Source organism: Copadichromis virginalis, linkage group LG3, assembly GCF_057382275.1.
Source record: "Copadichromis virginalis isolate Kocher_CV1m ecotype Utaka linkage group LG3, C_Virginalis_male_GT1.1, whole genome shotgun sequence".
NCBI classification, from domain to species: domain Eukaryota; kingdom Metazoa; phylum Chordata; class Actinopteri; order Cichliformes; family Cichlidae; genus Copadichromis; species Copadichromis virginalis.
In genome coordinates this window covers 29,257,178-29,279,890 of record NC_140620.1, presented here as the reverse complement: position 1 = coordinate 29,279,890, position 22,713 = coordinate 29,257,178, and the positions used below count along the sequence as shown (strand labels likewise).

The 22,713-nt window shown below is 42.2% G+C and overlaps 3 protein-coding genes across 3 annotated transcripts in view; all 3 read right to left on the bottom strand.

The window, feature by feature from the left end:
- Window positions 1–6,559: 6,559 nt before the first annotated feature.
- Window positions 6,560–8,001, bottom strand: LOC146714005 (uncharacterized). Its single transcript, XM_085439479.1, has 2 exons — window positions 6,847–8,001; window positions 6,560–6,640 (listed from the first exon to the last, which is right to left on the bottom strand). Exons 1-2 carry the CDS (start codon window positions 7,642–7,644, stop codon window positions 6,560–6,562), a joined length of 879 nt encoding a protein of 292 aa, XP_085295605.1. The 5' UTR covers window positions 7,645–8,001.
- An 871-nt stretch (window positions 8,002–8,872) lies between these two features.
- On the bottom strand, window positions 8,873–10,466 carry LOC146714004 (lipocalin-like). The gene is made up of 6 exons (XM_085450580.1): window positions 10,305–10,466; window positions 9,673–9,812; window positions 9,508–9,581; window positions 9,284–9,397; window positions 9,104–9,205; window positions 8,873–9,013 (listed from the first exon to the last, which is right to left on the bottom strand). The coding sequence occupies exons 1-6, from the start codon at window positions 10,398–10,400 to the stop codon at window positions 8,985–8,987; spliced, it is 555 nt and encodes a 184-aa protein (XP_085306706.1). The 5' UTR covers window positions 10,401–10,466; the 3' UTR covers window positions 8,873–8,984.
- Window positions 10,467–12,308: 1,842 nt separating this feature from the next.
- Window positions 12,309–22,713, bottom strand: part of LOC146714003 (uncharacterized) — a 28,540-nt gene continuing 18,135 nt past the window's right edge. The window contains exons 4-5 of the mRNA XM_085439474.1: window positions 14,111–14,234; window positions 12,309–12,374 (exon numbers count right to left, since the gene is read on the bottom strand). Of these exons, the coding sequence (XP_085295600.1) occupies window positions 12,309–12,374; window positions 14,111–14,234 (190 nt within the window). The remainder of the gene's footprint in view (window positions 12,375–14,110; window positions 14,235–22,713) is intronic.

Here is a 22,713-nt window from a genome sequence, read left to right as displayed (position 1 = left end):
AAACAGGCGGAGCGGCTGCAGATGGATTTGGAGCCGATAGCTGAGGAGAAACAGACGGAGGGGGTTAACACATTTAAGTATTTTCCTTAAATGTGTTAAATATATATTTTCTCATCTAAATGTCCACTGAGCTGTGAGCCAGGGGGCGGTAATGCGCCTTAACATTGGTTGCCAACCAAGAAGAAGAAGATGCTGTGAGCCAGGAGGGAGGGGGTGAGTGAGTGAGTGATTCGTTCGCTCGCTCTATGATTCAGCACAGGAGGGAGGGGGTGAGCGAGTCCTGAGTGATTCGCTTAAGCTTACGATTCAGCACAAGAGGGAGGGGGTTAGTAAGTGAGTGAGTGATTCGTTCGCTCTATGATTCAGCACAGGAGGGAGGGGGTGAGCGAGTCCTGAGTAATTTGCTTACGCTTACGATTCAACACAGGAAGGGAGGGGGTGAGTAGCTCAAATGTGTTGTTAGCATGTTAGCAGAGCGATGCTACTGTGAACCGAGGAGCTATTTTCTTGATGTGAGCTTCTACTCAGGGTTTTTTCTTTCAGTTCAGAGCAGAAATGCTTTTGTTAAGAAACTGGCTGTTGTTCCCCCCCGCAATTTTAATTATAAGCTAGATATATTTCTACTAAGTGAATTAGTTTGCTAACAGAAACAGGGATGAGTCAATGAGTCAGTTGGGCTTGTGAATCATGATTCACGAGTCAGTAAAGTGATTCTCGAGTATTGAACGATTCGTTCACGAATCGAACATCACTACAGCGAGGTGCTGATCCACAGCAGATCCAGTTTGTGAATGAGTCACTGGGTAATGATGGGGATGAATGCTGAACTGAAGTCTATGAACAGCTTTCTAATGTATGAGTCTCTAGTGTCCAGATGTGTGAGGGCTGAGTGAAGGGCAGTTGAAATTGCATCATCAGTTGAGCATTTTGACCGGTATGCGAACTCAAATGGATCCAGGTTGAGGGAAAGAGATAATTTGATTTGATACACGACTAACCGTTCAAAGCGCTTCACAATGATGGAGGTGAGTGCAACCAGACGGTAGTCGTTAAAGCAGGAGGCAGATGACTTCTTTGGTACAGTAATGATGGTGGAGGCTTCAATGCATGTGGGAACGACAGCCTGACCCAAATGATGTGTTAAAGATGTCTGTGAAGACATTTGTGAGTTCCTCAGCATAGTCCGTCAGTGCTCGTCCCGGAATGTTATCAGGACCTGGAGCTTTGCGTGTATTGATTTTGGCAAGGAATCTCCGCACACTGTCTTTGGATTGTGTCACCACGGTCTGTAGAGTGGGCTTGTAGTCTGTGATGGCTTGTATTCCTTGCCACTGCCTCCAAGTATCTCTACTGTTGCTGAAGCTTTGCAAAATCCTCCTGGAGTACTGCCTTTTTGTCTCTAATGCCACGTGACAGGTTTGCTCTTGCTGTTCTTAGGCTCACCTAATCCCCGGCTCAGAAGGCTACATTTCTCAATCTTAGGAGCCTTTAGACCTCACCTGTGAGCCATAGTTTCTGATTGGCTCGGACACTGGTAGTCCTGGTCTCTGTGACATCGATGCATTTTGGGATGTAGGCAAGTTTCGGTATATTCCTGAAAGTCTGTGGTGTTGTCATGTGTGACAGTCTGTTTAAAGATCTCCCAGTCTTTGGTGGAAAAGCAGTCTTGCAGTGCCTCTAAGGACCCTTCTGGCCACACATGTACCTGCTTGCAAACTGGTATAGAGACTTTGACCAGGGGCCTGTATGCTGGCATTAGCATAACAGTGATGTGATCATAGGCACCAAGGTGGGGGAGGGAGAGACCTTTGTAACACATCAGCTTTTAGATGTCCCCTATTAATGATGAAATCTCACAGTCTAAGAAGGCTAACCTGCCATTTTTCATATTTTCCCTGGTGAATTCAATGTGTTGGTCCACCGATTTAATGCGATCCATAAATTTTTGTATGTCCTGAGATTTGATTTGTTTATTTTTGGCAAGACCATCATTTTTATAGCGGCGACCCTTCCCATGAGTGATATGGGTAAAGATTTCCATCTAGCCAGGTCGCCTTCTACTGTCTTTAAAAGTGGGATGTGGTTTAATTTAGTTAATTCTGAAAGTTTAGGAGAGACATTAATACCTAAATATTTTATATTTCCACATTGCAGTGGGGAAGGAGAAGAATTATGGAAGGAGCAATTAATCAGAAGGACTGTTGATTTTGACCAGTTAATTGAATAATCTGAGACACTTGAGAAAGAATTTATCAATGCAATTACCCCAGAGATATTGGTTTGTGAGTTTTGGAGAAAAAGTAACACATCATCTGCATAGAGACTGATGTTATGTTCTACATTCTTACATTTTATGCCCTTAATTGTTGTAGCCTGTCTAATTGCTGCTGCTAGTGGCTCAATAAAAATTGCAAACAGTGAAGGGGAGAGTGGGCATCCCTGTCTGGTGCCCCTCAGAAGAGAGAAGCTGGAGGATGTCTCGTCATTTGTTCTGACACAAGCTGTTGGGGAGTTATATAATATTTTTAACCAGTCTATGAAAGAGGGTCCAAAACCAAATTTGTGTAAAGTCGCAGTTAGAAATTTCCAGTTAACTCTGTCAAATGCTTTTTCTGCATCTAAAGTAAATATTATGGTTTCAAGGTTTTTACTGCATGAGTAGTCTATTAAATTAAGTAATCTACGTGTATTTGTTGATGAGTGCCTACCTTTTATGAAACCAGTTTGGTCAGGATGAATTAAAAGGGGGTTATTTTCTCCAGTCTCTTTGAGAGAGCTTTGCAGATTATTTTAAGGTCTACATTAATAAGCGATATTGGATGATAGCTTGAAGGAAATACAGGGTCTTTGCCTGGTTTTTGTAAGAGACTGATATTTGCAGAGTTCATATTTGGTGGTAGTCTACCATTTTCTTTGATTTCCTGCAACATCCTGTGAAAAACTGGTGCCAGAATCGTCCAGAATTCTTTGTAAAAATCTGTTGGAAAACCGTCTGGACCAGGAGCCTTATTATTGGGCATGCTTATCAGAGATTCCTGGAGTTCACCTGGCGTCAGTGGCCAATAATTTTGGAAGAGTTATGTTGTCGAGAAATTGATCAATTTCATTTTTAGACGGGTTTATTTGTGGTGTGTATAAAGTTTCATAGAAATCCCTAAAAATTTTGTTTATTTTTTTAGGATCATATATTGTATTCCCAGATAAATCTTTAACAGCACATATAGTTGTTTTTTCTTTATTGATTTTTAACTGGTTAGCAAGAAATTGTCCGGATTTGTTACCGTGTTCATAATTTTGCAGGCGAAGTCTTTGTACTAAGAATTTAGTCTTTTTATTAATAATTTCATTTAATTCTAGTTTTGTCTTGTGTATTTTGTTTAATATTTCTTGATCTTGGTGTGACACGTAGGCTTTTTCTAAGGATTTGATGTTTTTTCTAGTTCCTGAATTTTTTTGTTTTCTTCTTTCTTCTTATGTGATGAGAAAGAGATTATTTTACCTCTCATCATGGCTTTCCCTGCTTCCCAGCAGAGCGTTCTCACTCCCGAGGCGTAACATGTCGACGTTTTGTCACGTCCCGCGGCGTTCCTGAGGAACGCGAAAGGAGACCTTCGGCGTTCTTATGGTACGCGGCGGGTTATTGCTGGAATCCAGTGCAATGACGCTCCCGCGGTAGTAGACGTTCCAGCCCTGTATTCCAGCCCTAAACCTAACCTTATCCCTAGCCCTGACCATAACCTTATTCCTGACCTTAACCAGGACTTTAATGATGTTAAATAGCGTGTTTCTAAGCGATTTGAAGAAAAAGAGCGAACATGTGTAGGTTCAGTCCAGACGGTTCTCATATTTCCTCTTTTTCCGAGGTCGTCATTTAGGAACGTGGTGGGTAGCCGAAAACGTAATATGGTGACGATTTGTCACCTAGCGTAAAATGTTACGCTTTGGGAGTGAGAACGGGTTGTTCCCAGAGGACAGATGCTGATGTTCCAGGAATGTCATTAAAGCCTAAATATAGAGTCCGTTCTTTTTTAAAGTATTTGATAAAGTCTTCGTCTTTGAGCAGTGATGTATTAAATCTCCAGTTTTTTCTTGGTGTAGTATTATTCATCTGTATTAGTGTTAAAGATACAGGAGCATGATCGCTGACAGCTATAGGATGAATCTCAGTGTCTGTAATGTTACTCAGCAGTGAGCTACTGACCAGAAAATAATCCAGACGAGAGTAGGAGTGATGGACATGTGAGAAGAAAGAATATTCCTTACTGTTGGGGTGAAGGGAGCGCCATGCATCGCAAAGACCAAAGTCGCTCATATACTGTTTGATTATATTAGTGGACTGCCAGTTATGCTGAGCTCTTGCTGTATTGAGCCTATCCATTTCTTCATTTAGTCCCAGGTTGAGGTCTCCCCCAAGAACAATTGTGCAATCTAGGTGTTCGGAGAGTGTACTAAAAAAACTGTGGAAGAATGAGGGGTCATCAACATTTGGACCATATATACTTACAATACCTAGCTTTTGGTTAAGTATAGATAGTTTGACGATTAGGAATCTGCCCTCTGGATCTATAACTGTATCGAGTACTGGGAAATTAATATTTTTATTTATTAGAATTGCTATTCCCCTTTGTCTAGAATTATAACAGGCTGAGAACACATTAGGAAACTCAGGTGTTTTAAGTTTATTCAAACCTGTGACAGGCATGTGGGTTTCTTGTAATAAAACAACGTTTGCCTGTAATTTTTTAAGTTGGTTAAGTATCTTTAACCTTTTTTCCCTAGAGCCAGCTCCATGCACATTCCATGTGACAAATCTTAGCATGCCCATAGTTGTGTGTTTGTGGCTAATGATGTACGCTGTGTGTCTCGCTTAGATGGGTGAGGAAAATGGAAACACATCTTTTTTTTTTTTGTAAGTAAAGAGAAGAAAATGCGCAGCAAGAAGCTCCATAGGTCTGACTATGTGTGTGCATAATAACTAATATGAGCAAATGTGTGCGTGTGTCCTATATCTGTGTGCGCTGTGTGGCTGTTGTAAATGTGTTGCCTTTAATGTGTGTGCGTGATCGTGCAGAGTAAGCATGTAGAAATAGACAGTGTCGCTTGTGGATGGATAGGGAAACAGGTGATCGACATAGTGATAGAAAAGAGAAGCAAATAAACCAAAGAGCAAGGTGCGCGACAAGAGAGAGAGAGGGAAAAAGAAATAAAAACGGAAACATTCCAATTAAAGCATTGGCGGAGAGTGACGGTGACGTTATACTAAATTAGCAAACTGATATTACATAGTTAAGCAAAAGTTAATACAAGAGAGTGTGAGTGAAGAGTGAGTGAAGAGAATAGTGTAGCGGATTCTTATCTGGTGTGCGGTCAATACAGCACAGCAAATCCAGCATGTCCAAATTAACACTGTCGGATTTGATTTCAACACTATTAAAGTGTCTATATGGGTCCACACCAGAGAGTGTTAATTTAACTCTTTTTGGAGAGTTGGTACGTTAACTCTGCTTTAGTGTTAAACACCAAATCTGTCTGGAGTTGATAATTTAACACTTGGTGTTAAGAGTTTATATATTAACTCTCAAAGAGTATTTTAGTTTAACTACGTAAGAGTTATCTTCTAATTCATTCTAAAAAGCGGGAATTTTACTGTTCTGAACTTCTAGAAATTTCTTTTGGAAATAAACATTTACTAAAAAGATGCAATGGTTTTTGAAAAACATTTATTCTGAACTGTGCACCACAATTTCAAAACATTTTCTGAAAGATGTAACAGTGTACATGTTCTCACTTTCATTAGAATTTTGTTTATCAAAAGGTCTGACATGGTAAATGCAAATAACAGCATTCTCATCACTTATTTCTTCAATACAATATGCATGTCCTTCATTCATCCCTTTGTGGAACTTCAACGCACTTCTGCTCTCCCCCATATTCCATCTTCACAAGCATATCCTGTGCGGAGATTGAATAAAAATTAGTTGACACTAATTAATGGCACAAATAATCCAGTAAACAATTGCAGCACAGTAAAAAAAAAAAAAGGAATCCTCTTTGAGCCATTACTTGTGTAAAGTATTTTCCCAAAAGACAAAGACACAGGCAACAGGTAATACTGAACTAAATGTAAAACCTCAACCTTTTTAATTTTTACCTAAACCGTGTGCACAAAACTCTGGAGGGATCTATGCTAACGTAGAATCCAGTCAGGACGTCTGCTACTGCTGTTTGCTCGTCTTTTTTTTTTTTATGGGCGATCGTTTTCAGGCTTCAAGTAGCACCATTATACCAACATTTCACATTCTAGACATTGTTTTAGGTATATTTGACCAAACATTTGACTGAAAATTCACATGCAAGCTTTTTTTTCCAAGGCTGTGGTATTTGCCTGCAAACAATACCTTTCAGCTAGCTAAAACAGAATATTATGCTATCAGCGAGCAACATGGCTAATGCCTTTCACACAGCTTTGTCTCAACTCCAAAGAGCCACAGAAGTAAAAGCTCATAATAATAATTGAAACAATCTTTGAAAAAATGACTTACCAAGCATGGCAAACAACTCAAATATGTAGAGCAAAATGAAACGGCTTCACTTCAGCTTCGATTGGAGCCGTGCTGTGGGCGGAGTCTGTGAATTTACTCTGTAGGAGTTCAGAGTTAAGAGGTCAAGAGTTAATGTTTCCATTGTAACACCTCCAGATTTGACAGAGAAACACTAATTTTTAACACTCGATTTTAACTACTATCATTTTACACCTCAGAGTTAGATTAAAGGAATGTGACTCTGCTTAGAGTAAAATTAACTCTACTTTTGCAAGAAGACTATTAACACCAAAACATTTAACACTTTTGAATTTGCTGTGAGCCATGGAGTGGTGCCAGGGTCGCAGTAGAGCTGTCCGTCCACGTAGAGCCGGTCCACGGCGATGACAGCCCGGGAGCCTTTCTGGATAAAACTACGTCGGACTGGGAAGAGGACCCTGCGTCGTTCCAGGATCTCTCTGGGGAACTGATCGTTCACGCTGAAATCCGATCCTTTCAGCTCTCTGCCGCGACTCTTCACCTGCTCCTTCTGCTTGAAGTGGCCGAATTTGGCTACAATAGGACGTGGTCTCCCGCTTCCTGTCTTCGGAGCCCCTATGCGATGCACTCTATCGAACCCTATGTTTTTCACCGTGTCCTCTGGCAGCTTCAGGTGGATTTTAATGAAGCTTCTCACGGTCGTTTCCGGGTCCTCTCCGGCAGACTCTGGAATACCAGAAAACACCAGATTATCTCTCATGCTACGGGCTTGTAAATCTATAACGGTCTCTTTTATTTTTTTATTTTCTATGTTTAATTGGGTCACATTTTCGGTTAGAGATTTGACCGAGTCCCGTTGCGTGGCGTTTTCCGCAGCAAGTGTTTCCACCTGCCGCTGGCTGAACTCCAGGGATTCTTTTAGAGATTTAAATTCCCGGTGTAAGATCTCCACCAGGGACAGCCTCACATCAAAACTGGACAATCGTTTATCGATTGACTCCAGGATGTCGACGATATCTTTGCTGGCAGGCGATGTTGAGCCGGGGGAGTCTGCCGGGCGATATCTTTTAGATGACGGCGTCTCAGCTTTGGCTGGGGAAGACGCGCTCTGGGCCTTCTTCATTACTAAATCGATGTATTCTTGGAGAGCGTCTAAACTCTCCTCGTTGTCCTCCAGGGTGTTAGAGATGATAGGACAGATGTTGTTAGTTATATGACAGTTGGTTCGTTTATTTGGCAATACTGAAGTTTAAAGAAACTTTGTTAAATTCTATGCAACCATTCGCTTTTTTTTCCGCCAAATATCCGGCGTCTGACGTCACGTACAACATGGGTCGCTTACCTTTCCCCGTCACTTACCTCTCCTCACTTCCATTATTTTTCTAATGTAAGTGGAGTCAGAAAAACTTGTGGCAGATATGAGAAGACTCCTTGGGCATCATTTACTACTATGTGCAAAGAAATGTTTTAATGTGTGCAACAAAAACAACAAACAAATAAATAATAAATAAATTGTATTTATATAACACCTTTCTAGACAGAATCACAAAGTGCTGCACATAAGATAACAAATAATAAAAGGAAAAACAGACAATATAAAACAGGCAGAAATTGAACCAAAAACAGTTTAAAAAAGTGAGTTTTGAGTTGATTTTTTAAAAACAACGACTGAGTCCACAATTGTTAATGTATGAGGGAGAGAGTCCACCGTGTCGGGGCCACAGTGTCAAAAGCTCTGTCAGCCTTAGTTCTCATCTTAGTCTGTTTCATAGCAAGTAAGCCCTGATCAGATGACCTCAGGGACCTGCTTGGACATCGGGCTGTAGCAAATAACTGCAACATGAAAATTATTGTCAGATTTATAAAATGTGCACCAACCTGTTTTGTTCTTTCCTTGATGCATGTTAATGAATCCAAATGAGTGAAAATCAGTGTTCACCATCTGTAACCTGCACACTGTCACACACACTATTTCTCCAGACAAAGAATCATGCTTACCTTGTGGTAAGATGGGTTAATGGTGAGGATACTGTAAGAGAGCGCAGTTAAGAGAGGGAGAAGAAAGAACTAAATAATAAGCGAGGCTTGGCTTCAAATAACAAAGGTCTAAATATTGTTTTCCCTGAGACACGCTGGCTCATGTAAACTAGCAAATAAATAAAAAAGAAAAAATCATTTCAATTCAATGTAATTTATATAGCACCAAATCAAAACAGCAGTCGCCTCAAGGTGCTTTATATTGTAAGGTGATCACAGTTGTGGAGAATCGTGAAATACTCGTGTGAATTGTGTTGTTCTGGATGTTCTTCAGTTTATTTCACATAAAGGATGAATAATAAAGAAAAACAATCTAGATTTTTGCATTTTTATTGTTAAAAACTGCTCAAGATGTTGCTCAGTCACATTTCCATAACAGATGATGTCAGATCTTTATGCAGTGTCGGTGAGACGATCAACAACAGATCAGACAAAACACTCAAGCGGACACTCCTCTGTAGAAGGAAACATGGAAAGTGTGAGGTAACATCAATTTGTATTTCAGGCTGTTTTTATGTAGAACTTCAGCACCAATGTAAAAGTACCGGTTTTAGGAAGATGAACAATATTTTCAGGAAGGATGCCGGTCTGCAAGCAGAGCTGGTTGAACTTCTCCTTCACCTCAGCGCTGAGGTCCAGACTACGTCCTGTGAAACCACGTGATGTAAATCTGTTGCTGTAACTTTACTTCACAGTTTACTGAACACAGCTAAATGCAACTTTACCATATAATTTGTTTTCAACAAAGGTTTCATTCCGTCCGGTGTTGATGTAATGATTCAGGCCGTACTCATCAGGCTTCCCGTCGACCACACGCATTTCAGTCACAAACCCCGTGACTGACAAAAAGGGAAACGGCAGAAGAAAAGATGTGAAAAATACTGGATGATGATGATGGAGGATTAACCGTGGTGGTTAAACTGTTTCCTGTCTTTGTGGGCGTACTCACAGGGAATGCTGAATGTGAATTTTCCAGGCACGTCAGTCTTGGTGGCTAAAGTCTCTATTTTCCAACATGTATCGCTACGGGTGCAAAGACATAACATTAATCATCAGTGTAAATATTTTAATGCTATCCAAATGGTATTTGCTTTGTCTGTCCACTCGCACTCACAGAGGATGTGAGGACGCCACTTTCAAACTCCCATCTTCAGTTGGCTCAACCATGACGGTGCCGGACTTCATGTTGGCTTTGCGACAGACAAACCATTTGAAATTAGAGCAAACTCCAGTCAAGTACCACTTACCTGCAACCTGTGGACACACAAATGGAAAGGATTGAGAATTATACAGAAGCATAAGAGCTGCTTATTGTAACACTTTGTGCGTGTGCATGTGCGTGTGTGTGTGTGTGCACATTAATAATACACTGATGTATATTAGTTTTATTCATGCTATATCCTGAGAAAACAATTGCAAACATCAAAGTTTCCAATGCTGATGTTTTGTTGTTCACACTTTGTTTCATATTTATATAGTTTTTTTTGTTGTTTTTTTAAGCAATGGACAAAATAAATATTATCAGGCAAAATCCAGGGTGAAACATAACCAAATAACTTAAATGGTGAAATCATTATAGAAGTACATGTTGCAAAGGTCAGCCTCCTGTATAGACTGCTAAACTGTCTGGGGGGGGGGGGGCTGCCTGTCCTTGTTGGATAAGCTGCACCCTTTTTCCGTAAGACGGAGACATTTGTATGAAAATAGATGGGCGGTAAAATAAAAAATATTATGGATGACTCTTACCCCCTGTAAATCAAAGTCCGCCTGAGGTAGGATTTCAGAAGCAGAAACCATGAGGGAGCACAGTACCACTCCCTGAAGGGCGCGAAGTGAAGCCATAGCTGCTGAAGAGTGAAGACATGATGATCTGCTGCCTGGTGACTCTTTATATAGAAGAGTGAGATTATCTCCCCACCAACAGCTGCACTTATACAAACCCCAGGTGCTGGGGTGGCTTTGAACATGTGACATTCTCTGTAAACACATGGACAGTTTCATAACCACAAAGATTATTCCTGCAGCGGCAGACTTGTATCCACTGTGTGAGAGGTGAACGTCAGACAGTTCAAAGTCAAAGTCAAAGTCAAAGTCAACTTTATTTGTCGATTCTGCCACATGTACAGGACATACGGAGAATAGAAATTGCGTTACTCTTCACTCCCTAGATAAATAGCAAATGAACATTTAAATATATTTAAATATAAAAGTGATTAAAAAATGCAAGTAAAATAATTAAAAAGTAAAAATTTAAATAAATACAATTTTACATATAACAAGAAAGCTATATAATATACAATATAATGGGTAAGTAAGTAAGTTCTTAGAAAATGTAGTTTCTCTTTTAAGCTTTTAACATCTCTTTTACGCCCATTTGTCTAAAAACTACTTGAAAGCCCTTCATGTCAGAGGTTTATTATCTGTGCAGGATGGAGCATCCTCAGAGAGAAAGCAGAGCTTTGTTCACACAGTTTTCTCCAAAGCTGACTGATTAGGAATCTCAAAGTTGGCTTTTCTCATAAGTAATACATGGTCTCAGTCAGGCTGGACATGATCACTCCTACAGGAAGTAAATGTACTATGATTTTATTTCACCTGTGAAATGATGAAAAACAGCAGAATAGCTCACGCTAACAAACGGGTGTTGAAATGTTTCATTTTCTGCTGTTTCATAGGTCAAAAAGGGCATTGAACCAAACTGAAGCTGAGCTGCTGCTACTGTTGTAGTGCAGCATCTGCTGTGTGCTTAATCATAGAACCTTCTGTACACAGCAGACAGAGGCTACTGGCACTGCTAGAGAGCTTTAAAAACTGGTTATTGAAGTGGCTTTGATAATACTGATACACATTCTTTGCTACTGTCACAGGACAGGGATCCACCAGGGAATAGTTGTCAGGATAAAGAGCCTTTGCTTCTCTAAATATAAACTGGATACTTGTAGGAAACTTTGGGAAGCGTCTAAATTGAAGTTAGCTCAAGTACTTCTTCCATACTTGCTCTACAGAAAGCCAAAGAGTTTGGAGCTCTGCAAACATTTCCAGCACAGCTGGATGTGTTTGTAACTTTGGTCACCTCTCTATCATCCCTCAGATTCTTGTCTCTACTGCACAGCTTTGAAACCATGACAGCACTAGTGTTGCTGAGGAGAGATCCAGTTTAAACAGACCTTTATTCCTGGAGAACAAACACATGAAGTGATGCTGTTAAAGAAGAACATTTTATCACACTAATGAATCAAGCATCTGTATGTTTGTCTGTCAATCTGTCTGTCAACAGTTCCTCTGATCTACTTCAGACTTGATGGGTATTTTTTTTAGGAGCAGTCAAAGTCTATCACCCGTGTTGCTTTGTCTGCTGTAAATCTGCCTGTACAAAGGGAAACATGCATGTTTTTAGATGCAAATTCACAACATGGCTGCATTTTTTAGTCATCTTCTGTGATTATGTGTATTTTATATTTATTTACTTCTATTATGTTTTGTATATGAATCTTTACAAGTGTGTAGATACAAAGGCTTGATTAAAACAAAGGTCTCAGCTGTGCTGTTAGGGATGTACTCAGATTTGTTTCAAAATGTAATAAATCAAAGGATTTTAGGCATTTCATCCTTTTTATTGTTTGGTTATAACAGCAGGTGGATAAAAACATGCAGGTGATGAATATAATTGTGTGATATTATGAGCATTGTTAATAAAGAAAGAACAGAGATAGTAAAGTAAAAAGGAAACAGGTCATGGAGGTGAGATTTTCAGAACACTAAAAGCTCCTCGGTGAGATGATCACCTGGACACAAGGTCAGGCAGCTGGGACTCATCTAGAGAGAGGAAAATGGAAAAGTGATCTGTGCATAACATCACTTTTGATTGCAGTTAAGATAAGATAAGATAACCTTTATTAGTCCCACACGTGGGAAATTTGTTTTGTCACAGCAGGAAGTGGACAGTGCAAAAGTTATATAGCAAAATTTGAATACAATAAGAATAAAATACTGTACACAACTGTACAGAATAGAATAAAATAAAATAAAATACTATATACAGTAGAATAAATAGAATAAAATATACAATGGGATAAAAATAGAATGGAAATACTTTATACAACTGAGTAAAAATACAACTTTGTCAGAAAAAGAGTATTGCACTTAGTGTTATTGCACATGTGTGTGTTAGATCAGTTGAAGTCTTTGTTGCGGAGTCTGACAGCAGTGGGGAGGAAAGACCTGCGAAATCTCTCCGTCCCACACCGTGGGTGCCGCAGTCTCCCACTGAAGGAGCTGCTCAGTGCTGTCACAGTCTGCTGCATCGGGTGGGAGATGTTGTCCAACAGTGATGACAGCTTAGCCACCATTCTCCTGTCACTCACCACCTCCACTGGGTCCAGAGGGCAGAACAGAGCTGGCCCTTCTGATCAGCCTGTTCAGTCTCTTCCTGTCCCCAGCAGAGATGCTGCCGCCCCAGCAGACCACACCATAAAAGATGGCTGAGGCCACCACAGAGTCATAGAAGGTCTTCAGGAGTGGGCCCTCCACTCCAAACGACCTGAGTCTCCGCAGCAGGTACAGCCTGCTCTGACCTTTCCTGTAGAGGGCATCTGAGTTATGAGTCCAGTCCAGTTTGTTGTTCAGATGAACACTAAGGTACCTGTAGCTGTCCACAGCCTCAATGTCCATACCTTGGATGTTCAGTGGTTGCAGTGGAGGATGTTTGTGCATGCGGAAGTCTACCACCAGCTCCTTGGTTTTACTGGCATTGATCTGGAGGTAGTTCAGCTGGCACCAGTCCACAAAGTCCTGAGTCAGTCCTCTGTACTCCTTGATGTCCCCATCAGTGATGAGGCCGACTATTGCAGAGTCATTAGAGAACTTCTGCAGGAAGCACTGGGTGGAGTTGTGGGAGACGTCTGCAGTGTAGATGGTGAAGAGGGATGGAGCCAGAACCGTTCCCTGTGGGGCCCCTGTACTGTAGATGACCCTGTCCGACACACAGCCCTGAGTCCTCACATACTGTGGTCGGTTGGTGAGGTAGTCCAAAATCCAGGTAGTGAGGTGGTGGTCCACTCCAGAGTTCTCCAGCTTGTCCTTCAGGACCGTGGGAAGAATAGTGTTGAAGGCACTGGAGAAATCAAAGAACATGATTCTCACAGGGGTTCCAGCGGTCTCCAGGTGAGCGAGGGAACGATGTAGGAGGTGAATGACGGCATCATCCGCTCCAATGCCAGGTTGGTAGGAAAACTGAAGTGGGTCCAGTGATGAGCTTGTTAGGCGCCGAAGCTGAGCCAGGACCAGCCGCTCCAGGGTCTTCATCAGGTGGGATGTTAGAGCCACCGGCCTGTAGCTGTCGAGGTCCTTGGGGCGTGAAGTCTTTGGCACTGGTACAACACAGGAGGTTTTCCAGAGCTGTGGGACTCTACCCAGCCTCAGGCTCAGGCTGAAGAGGTGCTCCATCATCACCCCACACAGTAGGTCTGCACAGGACCTGACCACCCTTGAGCTGATGCCATCTGGGCCCGCTGCCTTCTTGGCTTTAATCCTTTGATGTAAAAATTATTTACATCAAACTTCTTCTCTGAGATAAGAGCACCATTTCTGGGAAAGATCACAATATTTTCAGGCTGGATGCTGGTTTGCAGGGAGAACTGAATGCAATTCTCCTGCACCTCAGCGCTGAGGTCCCACCTGTGAAAACAGATGAGGTCAATCTGCTGCAGCACGTATAGCTTTACTGATCAGCAGAACAGGTTAAAAGGATTCAGCAGAGCGTAGAATCAGAGCTAAATGCCATATCACCATAGAGTTTGTTAACAACATAGCTTTCTTTCCCCTTTGTCTTGATGGAATAAATCAGGGATACTCGTCATACTTCACCTCAACCACATCACTGAGATGCCCCCAGCCTGACAAAGCAGCAGAAATGAAATGATGAAAGCAGAAACAGCAAACATACCAGATGGTTCAGTTGTGTTTTTCTCTTTGTGTGCGCTCACGCCGACTTGTGTACTGTGTTGTTATGGATGTACTTCAATCTATTTGTTAAAAAAGAGAATAAAGTAAAGTATTTTAGCTGTTTCGGTCAAGTCAAGCTTGTTTGTATTTTCTGTAAGGAAGTATTCAGGAGCAGTTCTTTTCTTGGATGTTGGTTCCCTTTGTTTCCATCCTCTGTTAAGATGTTTCAGTAATGTTGAGGTCTGGGGAGGCCAATCCATGGCTGAAGTCCTGTGATGCTGCATACTGCATTAGCACTTTGTTCATAGTGAAAAATGAAGCCACTGCCAATCAGACATTTGCATAGTGGATCAACTTCTGATGGTACTTTCCTGAATTCCATACCTATAACATGTTTGCACATACTGATGAATATGTGCAGCTGATTTTCAGTCCAGTTCCTGTGTGACAGACGCCAGTCTTTCTGCCTGTGTCCTTCCTTAAGAATAGAGCCATCCTTCCACTGAGACTGTTTCTGATGAGGCTTCATTGAGCAGTCGATGGATCCCTCAGCTCATCTAATCGTTATATTTCTAACACATGACTGTCAGAAACTGTTAATCTGCTGCAGCTCTTTAACTCTTCTACTTCTTTTTTTTATAATCTCTTAGTTTCCTCATTTTTAAGGTGGCACTGCACACCAGATCCAAAGTCAACATGCTGTTATATAATGGAGTTGAACCTGTAATGGAGTTTGATTTAAACCAATCTAAGCAATTAAGTGAATGATGATGAGCAAAGAAATGATGGCGGAGGTCGTGGATGAAGACCCGCACAGCTGTGGTTGGCTCCTCGTATATAGCAGAGTGAGGTTGTGTTTGCACATTATTATAAAACCATGTTCACTATATATTTTAGCTGCAGACAATAACATTATTTGTTTGCTGTGGTGATGTTATTCCACTTTGGTAAAATGGGAAAACGATCATTTCTTGCTGTTATTCACACATTATTCCAAGAAACTCAACACGAGCCTTGTAGTCCAACCATATAAAGACAAATAAATAGTTGTGTTTGTAACAGCTCATGAACATGAATCGTTCCACATTACTTTAAAATCATTGTAAACTAAACTGGAATAAATGAGTGTTTATATATAGTTTTGTCTCAGCTGTTTACACACAGTGTTTCAGTTCTTATCAGAGAGTCCCACCGTCTCACATGTGATGAACCTTTAGCTCTGTTGTAAGCGTGTTGTTAGACCAGGTTTCCCTCATTTAAAAAATAATCTCTCATTAGAAATGGATATGATGTCTAAGACATAGAAATGCTTATTATGATAATCTAAAGACTCACATTTGCGAATAACTCATTTTATCTTAGTTTGAGACATAAGTGCATGATTATAATCCTGTGTAGTTAGATGAGACAGAACTGATGCTTCCTCTTAATTATCCTCATTTTTCCTGAGCCTCAGTAGTGGTACCTACCATGGATAGAAAAACAATGACTCATCTTAAATCTAACCAACCACAGACTCCAAATCTAAAAAACAAACAAACGGTGAAAGAAAACAGGGACTTTAACCAGAGAAGTACTCACTCAGACACTGTTGACTTAATGGTATTCCTTATCTGTCAAGGTCAAGGTCAAGGTTCTTTATTTGTCACATGCATAGTTATACAAGTATAACACACAGTGAAATGTAGCCTGACACGCTCCTCGACATGTGCAAAAAAATTGGGGGGGGGGGGGGGGGGGGGTGTAGAGGAAAAACATTATATATATATATATATATATATATATATATATATATATATATACATATATATATATATATATATATATATATATATATATATATATATATACATATACATATATATATATATATATATATATATATATATATACATATATATATATATATATATATATATATATACATACATATATATATATATATATATATATATATATATATATATATATATATATATATATACATATATATATATATATATATATATATATATATATATATATATATATATATATGTAGTATATACATTGGGTGAATGTGCAGTAGTAGCAGCAAGCAGGTGAATTCTGTACATTAATATGAATAGACATCTGACTATTTTACAGGATAGACAATATAAACATATTTAAAATTAAAGGAATTGAAATGTACATTGTGCCTTGGTTTAGTGTCTGGAAGAGTCCTGACTCAGTCAATTATAGATGATGTGAGAGGGCGGGTGTGTGTGTTTAGGGCACGGATGGCTTGGGGATAGAAGCTCCTCTTGAGTCTCTCTGTCCTTGCCCGGAAGATGCGGAACCTTCTACCAGATTGCAGAAGTTGGAACAGTTTGTTGCCAGGATGGGACGGGTCCTTCAGTATCTGCGCTGCTCTAGTCCGGCATCTCCTGGTGTAGGTGTCCTGAAGCGGGGGGAGAGCAATCCTGCAGCAGCCTTCTGCTGTACGGATCACTCTCTGGAGAGCTTTTTGGTCCTTCACACAGCTGTTCCCAAACCACGATGTCATGTTCTGTGTGAGGATGCTCTCCACAGCGCCTGTATAGAAAATCCTGAGGATCTTTGGAGAGACCCTGAACTTCCTCAGTTGTCGTAGGTGATACAGGCGCTGCCTAGCCTTTTTGGTCTGGACCTGAATGTGGGCAGCCCATGTCAGGTCTGAGGAGATGTGGACACCAAGATACTTGAAGGACTGCACCCTCTCCACTGGAGCTCCATTGATGATAATGGGCTTGTAGTCTCTGTGCTGACCCCTTCTGAAGTCCACCACCAGCTCCTTGGTCTTGCTGACGTTCAGCTGGAGGTGGTTGTCCTGGCACCATGATGCCAGATTCTTCACTTCATCCATGTAGGCCGTCTCATCGTTGTTGGAGATGGCACCCAACACCACTGTGTCGTCAGCAAACTTCACAATGGTGTTGGAGCCATGGGTGGCCACACAGTCTGAAGTGTAGAGGGAGTAGAGCAGTGGCGAGAGGACACATCCCTGAGGTGCTCCTGTGTTGATGGTGATGCTGTTGGAGAAGCACCTGCCCACCCTCACCACCCGAGTTCTGCCAGTGAGGAAGTCCAACACCCATGCACACAGACGGCTGTTAAGTCCCAGATCCCTCAGCTTTGTGAACAGTCTGCAGGGCACTATTGTGTTAAACGCTGAACTGTAATCAACAAACAGCATTCGCACATAGTTACCCTGTTTCTTGTCCACATGGCTGAGAGTGGTGTGTAGGACGTGGGCGATGGCATCCTCTGTGGATCTGTTGGATCTGTAGGCGAACTGCAGTGGATCTGTGGTGTCTGGGATGGAGGAGGAGATGATGTTCTTCAGCAGCCTCTCAAACACCTTCATTACTACCGAGGTCAGTGCAACTGGCCGGTAATCGTTCAGGGATGAGGGTTTGCTGTTCTTGGGCACAGGGATGATGGTGGATCTTTTGAAGCATGTGGGGACCACAGACTTTGCCAGGGACTCGTTGAAGATGTAAGTGAACACACCTGCTAGCTGGTCAGCACAGCAGCGCAGCAGACGGCCGGTGATGCCGTCTGGCCCCGCCGCTTTCCTTGTGTTCACTCTCGTCATGCTCCGCGATGCTGGTCACCGGTCTCTCGCTGATGACATCACTGTCCTCGGTAGTCAGGCGGTAGATAGCATTAGCCGCCTGGCTAACCTCGAAACGGGCGTAGAACTGATTCAGCTCGTTGGTGAATGCAGAGTCCGCGTTGATCAGCGCAGTGTCCCTGGCTTTGTAGTCCGTAATGGTGCGTAGTCCGTGCCACATACTCCGTGTGTTGCCCTGGTGGAAGTGGGACTCCACACGTTCCCGGTACCGGCGTTTGGCATCTCTCACCGCGCGCCGCACGCCGTATGAGGCCGCTTTGTAGGCGCTCATATGGCCAGTGGCGAGACCCGCGTTGTAGGAGGCGGTCCTGGTGTTTACTGCAGTGCGGATCGATCGGTCCATCCACAGTTTCTGGTTTGGGAATGTGGTGACTCTCGCAGTGGGGATAATCTCCTCCGCTAGCATATTGACGAAGCATACTGCTACTTCCGTAAACTCGTTGATGTCGACTGCGCATGCTCTGAACATGTCCCAGTCGACGTCGTTGAGTGCGTCCTGTAGCGTAGCTTCTGATTGGGCAGTCCACCGTTTTACCTCCCTCGTGGTTACTTCTTCCCTCCGTATGCTTTGTTTATACTGGGGGATGAGGAAGATGGCGTTGTGGTCAGACTTCCCAAAAGCCGGGTGTGAGACAGCTTTGTAGCCCTGCTTGTATGGCGTGTAGCAGTGATCCAAAATCTGATCCCCTCTCGTTGGACATGAGACAGCTGGACTTTAGTCTGAATTACACTGAAACTGGCAATTTCATTTACTTTTACTGTTTTTAAAGCTATTAGGCTGCTTTGTGGCTCACTTAATACTAAACTAAGATACTTTCAGTGTGAATCATTTGCAGGAACACAGGCAGGATTTAAAGTGCAGAACTTTACAGTCTCTGTCTCAAAGTAGGTCTAAACATGCTAACAGCTCTTTGTTTTTTTCAGTTTTCACTGGTTTGATGTAATAAAAGAAATTTTAAAGAAGCAGACAATTGTTGTTATTTTAGTTCTATAATTTCATAAATCGTGGTGTGGATCTAAGTCAACATTCAACATAAATAAGATAATACAGCACGTTTGACGTTTGCCTTTTTATTTTCCCAGAAGTACTCAGGTTGGTTCTCGGCTACATTTACATAACAGATGTTAATGTGTTCAGCAGCTGGACAATCATCTGAGGAAGGAACATTGGAAAGGTACTCAGTGCACAACTGCGTTACAAGTTTTATGTAAGACCCTGTATTTTATTGTACTTATATGTTTTTAACATTTGACTTAAACACTTTTGGGAAGGATGAAAATATTTTCAGAAGTTTTTCCTTCTGTCCAACTGTAGTACACACAATACTGCGTCTCCCCCCATTATCACTGCACACTTCCTCAGGCTGGTGATGAGCGCCCCCTGGTGTCACAGTGTTGATGATGTCATGCAGAGTGAAACATAAACTGTCATGGTCCTGCGGCCATGACTCAGTGACTTTGTGTTTGTGTTCTTTGTTGTTATTACTTTCATTATTATTCGTGGCTGTTTTGGGATGGTTTGTGTTTTGGGATTTTAGATACTGGGTTCTGGGTTTGTGCTCCCTCTATTGGTCCCTGGTGTTAGTGTTCCCCTGTCTCGTCAGGTTAATCAGGTCCAGCTGTGTCCCCCACCTGTGTGTGATTTCCTAGTGTCTCTCTATGCACTTATAGTGTGTGTTTTCCTCTGTTCCTCTTCGCGTCGTCTGTGTTCATTCTCTGTGAAATCCCCTGCGTCCTCTCCCTGCTGTTCTCCCTTCATGTCAGGTTTGCTACTCCGTGGTGTAGTTTTTCCCAGTTTAGTTCATCCTTAGTTCTGTTTTGCCATCTCCACTTTATGTTTGGTATTGTTAATAAATCGCCCTCACGTCTGAATAAGTACTGCATTTGAGTCCTCCTTCCACTCTTCACACGGCCGCTGCCCCGAGCCGTGACATAAACAGTGTGTTAATAAAAAATCGTTTGTCCATTCTCATGTTTGCATCATCTTTCTGTAAAATCATCAGCTGTTTTCTGAACCTTCTTCATTGTTTGACTCATTCCAACAGCTGTGAGCTGTGATGGAGTCAGAGCAGCTTCATCACTGATGTTCAGGTGAAGCTGAACTTAGTAAACTATATAAATGATCAGGTTGTGTTCTGGTTGGATGTGTAAAATAGTTCTGTGTGAGGTCGCAGTGCTTCATATATGTGTGTGGGCTGAAGCACACACGTGTGAGTCCTCAGAGGTGTTAAGGTTCAAATATTGAGGAAGGAGAGTACAAACAACCATTGTCCAAGCACTTGGTCAAACAATTGATTTTAATGAAATACACGCTTGGGAAGACCAGCTCCGTTCGCAGACATGGCTGATTTCCGACTTAATCAAAGCATAAACAGATATTTTATACCATCAGGGCTTAAATTTAATGACGCCCCCTCAACGTCAGATCCATTTCATACATAGGTCAGATCAAAACCACAATGACTTTTAACAAAGTTTAAAAAGAACATTGTTTTCATCTTCACGGCAGGTACTTCCTGTCACTGCCGGATGCTCGCTTATCATCTTGACACATCAGCAGCAGTTCTGCGACAAACTGCTCTTGTCTCATGCTTTCTTTCTTTATGGTAGATTTTTGTTCTGTTTTCACTGTTTGTTTGTTTTTTTTTCACTGTTTTCACTGAGATTTGAATTTGAATGTTAATCAATAAAATCAAAATCAAAAAAAAAAAAAAAAATCTTTTGCAACCCCGAGCAAAACATGATTAAACTTTCACCTATAAATGATTCTCTCTAACTGAGTGTGTGTGTGTGTGTGTGTATGTGTGTGTGTGTGTGTGTGTGTGTGTGTGTGTGTGTGTGTGTGCTAACCAAAATTGCACCCTATTTCACCTCGCCGACTAGCTCCTGACCTCTCACCAGACAGAGAGACAGAAGCCACTCTCATATATGTAATAACCGAACTGAAACTATGTATATGTCATCTACTAAATAAATGTTTTAATCAAGAACCTCTACTAAAGGCTTAATACAAGAATATGAACTTATAAACGATAATAAAATCAAATCAAATCAAATCACTTTTATTGTCACATCACATGTGCAGGTACATTGGTACAGCACATAAAATATATAAAATAAAATATACAGAGTGAGACATGTGCAAAACAGTGGCGTTACTGTACAGTATGGAGTGCATAATGTTAAAGTTCCAGTAGTGAAGCTGAGGTGTCTATGAAGTGTTCAGCAGTCTGATGGCCTGATGGAAAAAGCTGTCTCTCAGTCTGCTGGTACGGGACCGGATGCTGCAGAACCTCCTTCCTGATGGAAGCAGTCTGAACAGTTTATGGCTGGGGTGACTGGAGTCCTTGATGATCCTCCCCCGCTTTCCTCAGGCACTGCTTCCTGTAGATGTCTTGGAGGGAGGGAAGCTCACCTCCAATTATCCGTTCAGAGCACCGCACTACTCTCTGGAGAGCTTTGCAGTTGTAGGCGGTGCTGTTGCCATACCAGGTGGTGATGCATCCAGTGAGGATGCTCTCAATGGCACAGTGATAGAAGGTCCTGAGGATGCGGGGGCTCATGCCGAATCTTTTCAGTCTCCTGAGAAAGAAGAGGCGCTGCTGCGCCTTCTTCACTGTTTTGTTTGTGTGTACTGACCACGTAAGATCCTCAGCCAGATGTACTCCAAGGAACCGGAAGCTGCTCACTCTCTCCACAGCAGCGCCGTTGGTGGTGATGGGGGTGTGTACTTCTCTGCACCTCCGGAAGTCCACTATCAACTCCTTTGTCTTTGCGACGTTGAGGGTGAGATGGTTGTCTTGACACCAGTGGGTCAGGGCGCTGACCTCCTCCCTGTAAGCTGTCTCATCACTGTTGGTGATAAGACCCACCACTGTAGTGTCGTCCGCAAACTTCACAATGATGTTGGAGTTGTTAGTGGCCGTGCAGTCGTAGGTGTAGAGTGAGTACAGGAGAGGGCTCAGTACACACCCCTGTGGAGCACCAGTGTTCAGTGTGACGGGGGATGAGGTGATGCTGCCCAGTCTGACCACTTGGCGTCTGTCAGACAGGAAGCTAAGGATCCAGCTGCAGAGGGAGCTGCTCAGTCCTAGATCCTGCAGTTTCCTGTCCAGCTTCGAGGGAACGATGGTATTGAATGCTGAGCTGTAATCTACAAACAGCATCCTCACATACGTGTCTCTCTTCTCCAGGTGTGACAGGGCAGTGTGTAGTGTCAGGGCTATGGCATCATCAGTGGACCTGTTGTGGCGGTATGCGAACTGTAGAGGGTCCAGTGAGTCGGGTAGTGCAGAGCGGATGAAGTCCCTGACCAGCTTCTCGAAGCATTTGCTTACGATGGGGGTCAGGGCTACAGGTCGCCAGTCGTTCAATGAGGAGATGGTGGAGGATTTGGGTACAGGGACGATGGTGGCCATTTTGAAGCAGGCTGGGACTACAGACAGAGAGAGGGAAAGGTTGAAGATGTGCGTGAACAATCCAGCCAGCTGAGCCGCGCATGACTTGAGGACGCGGCCGGGAATCCCGTCCGGACCAGACCAATAAAATAACCTGATATAAGTGTTTTATAAGCAT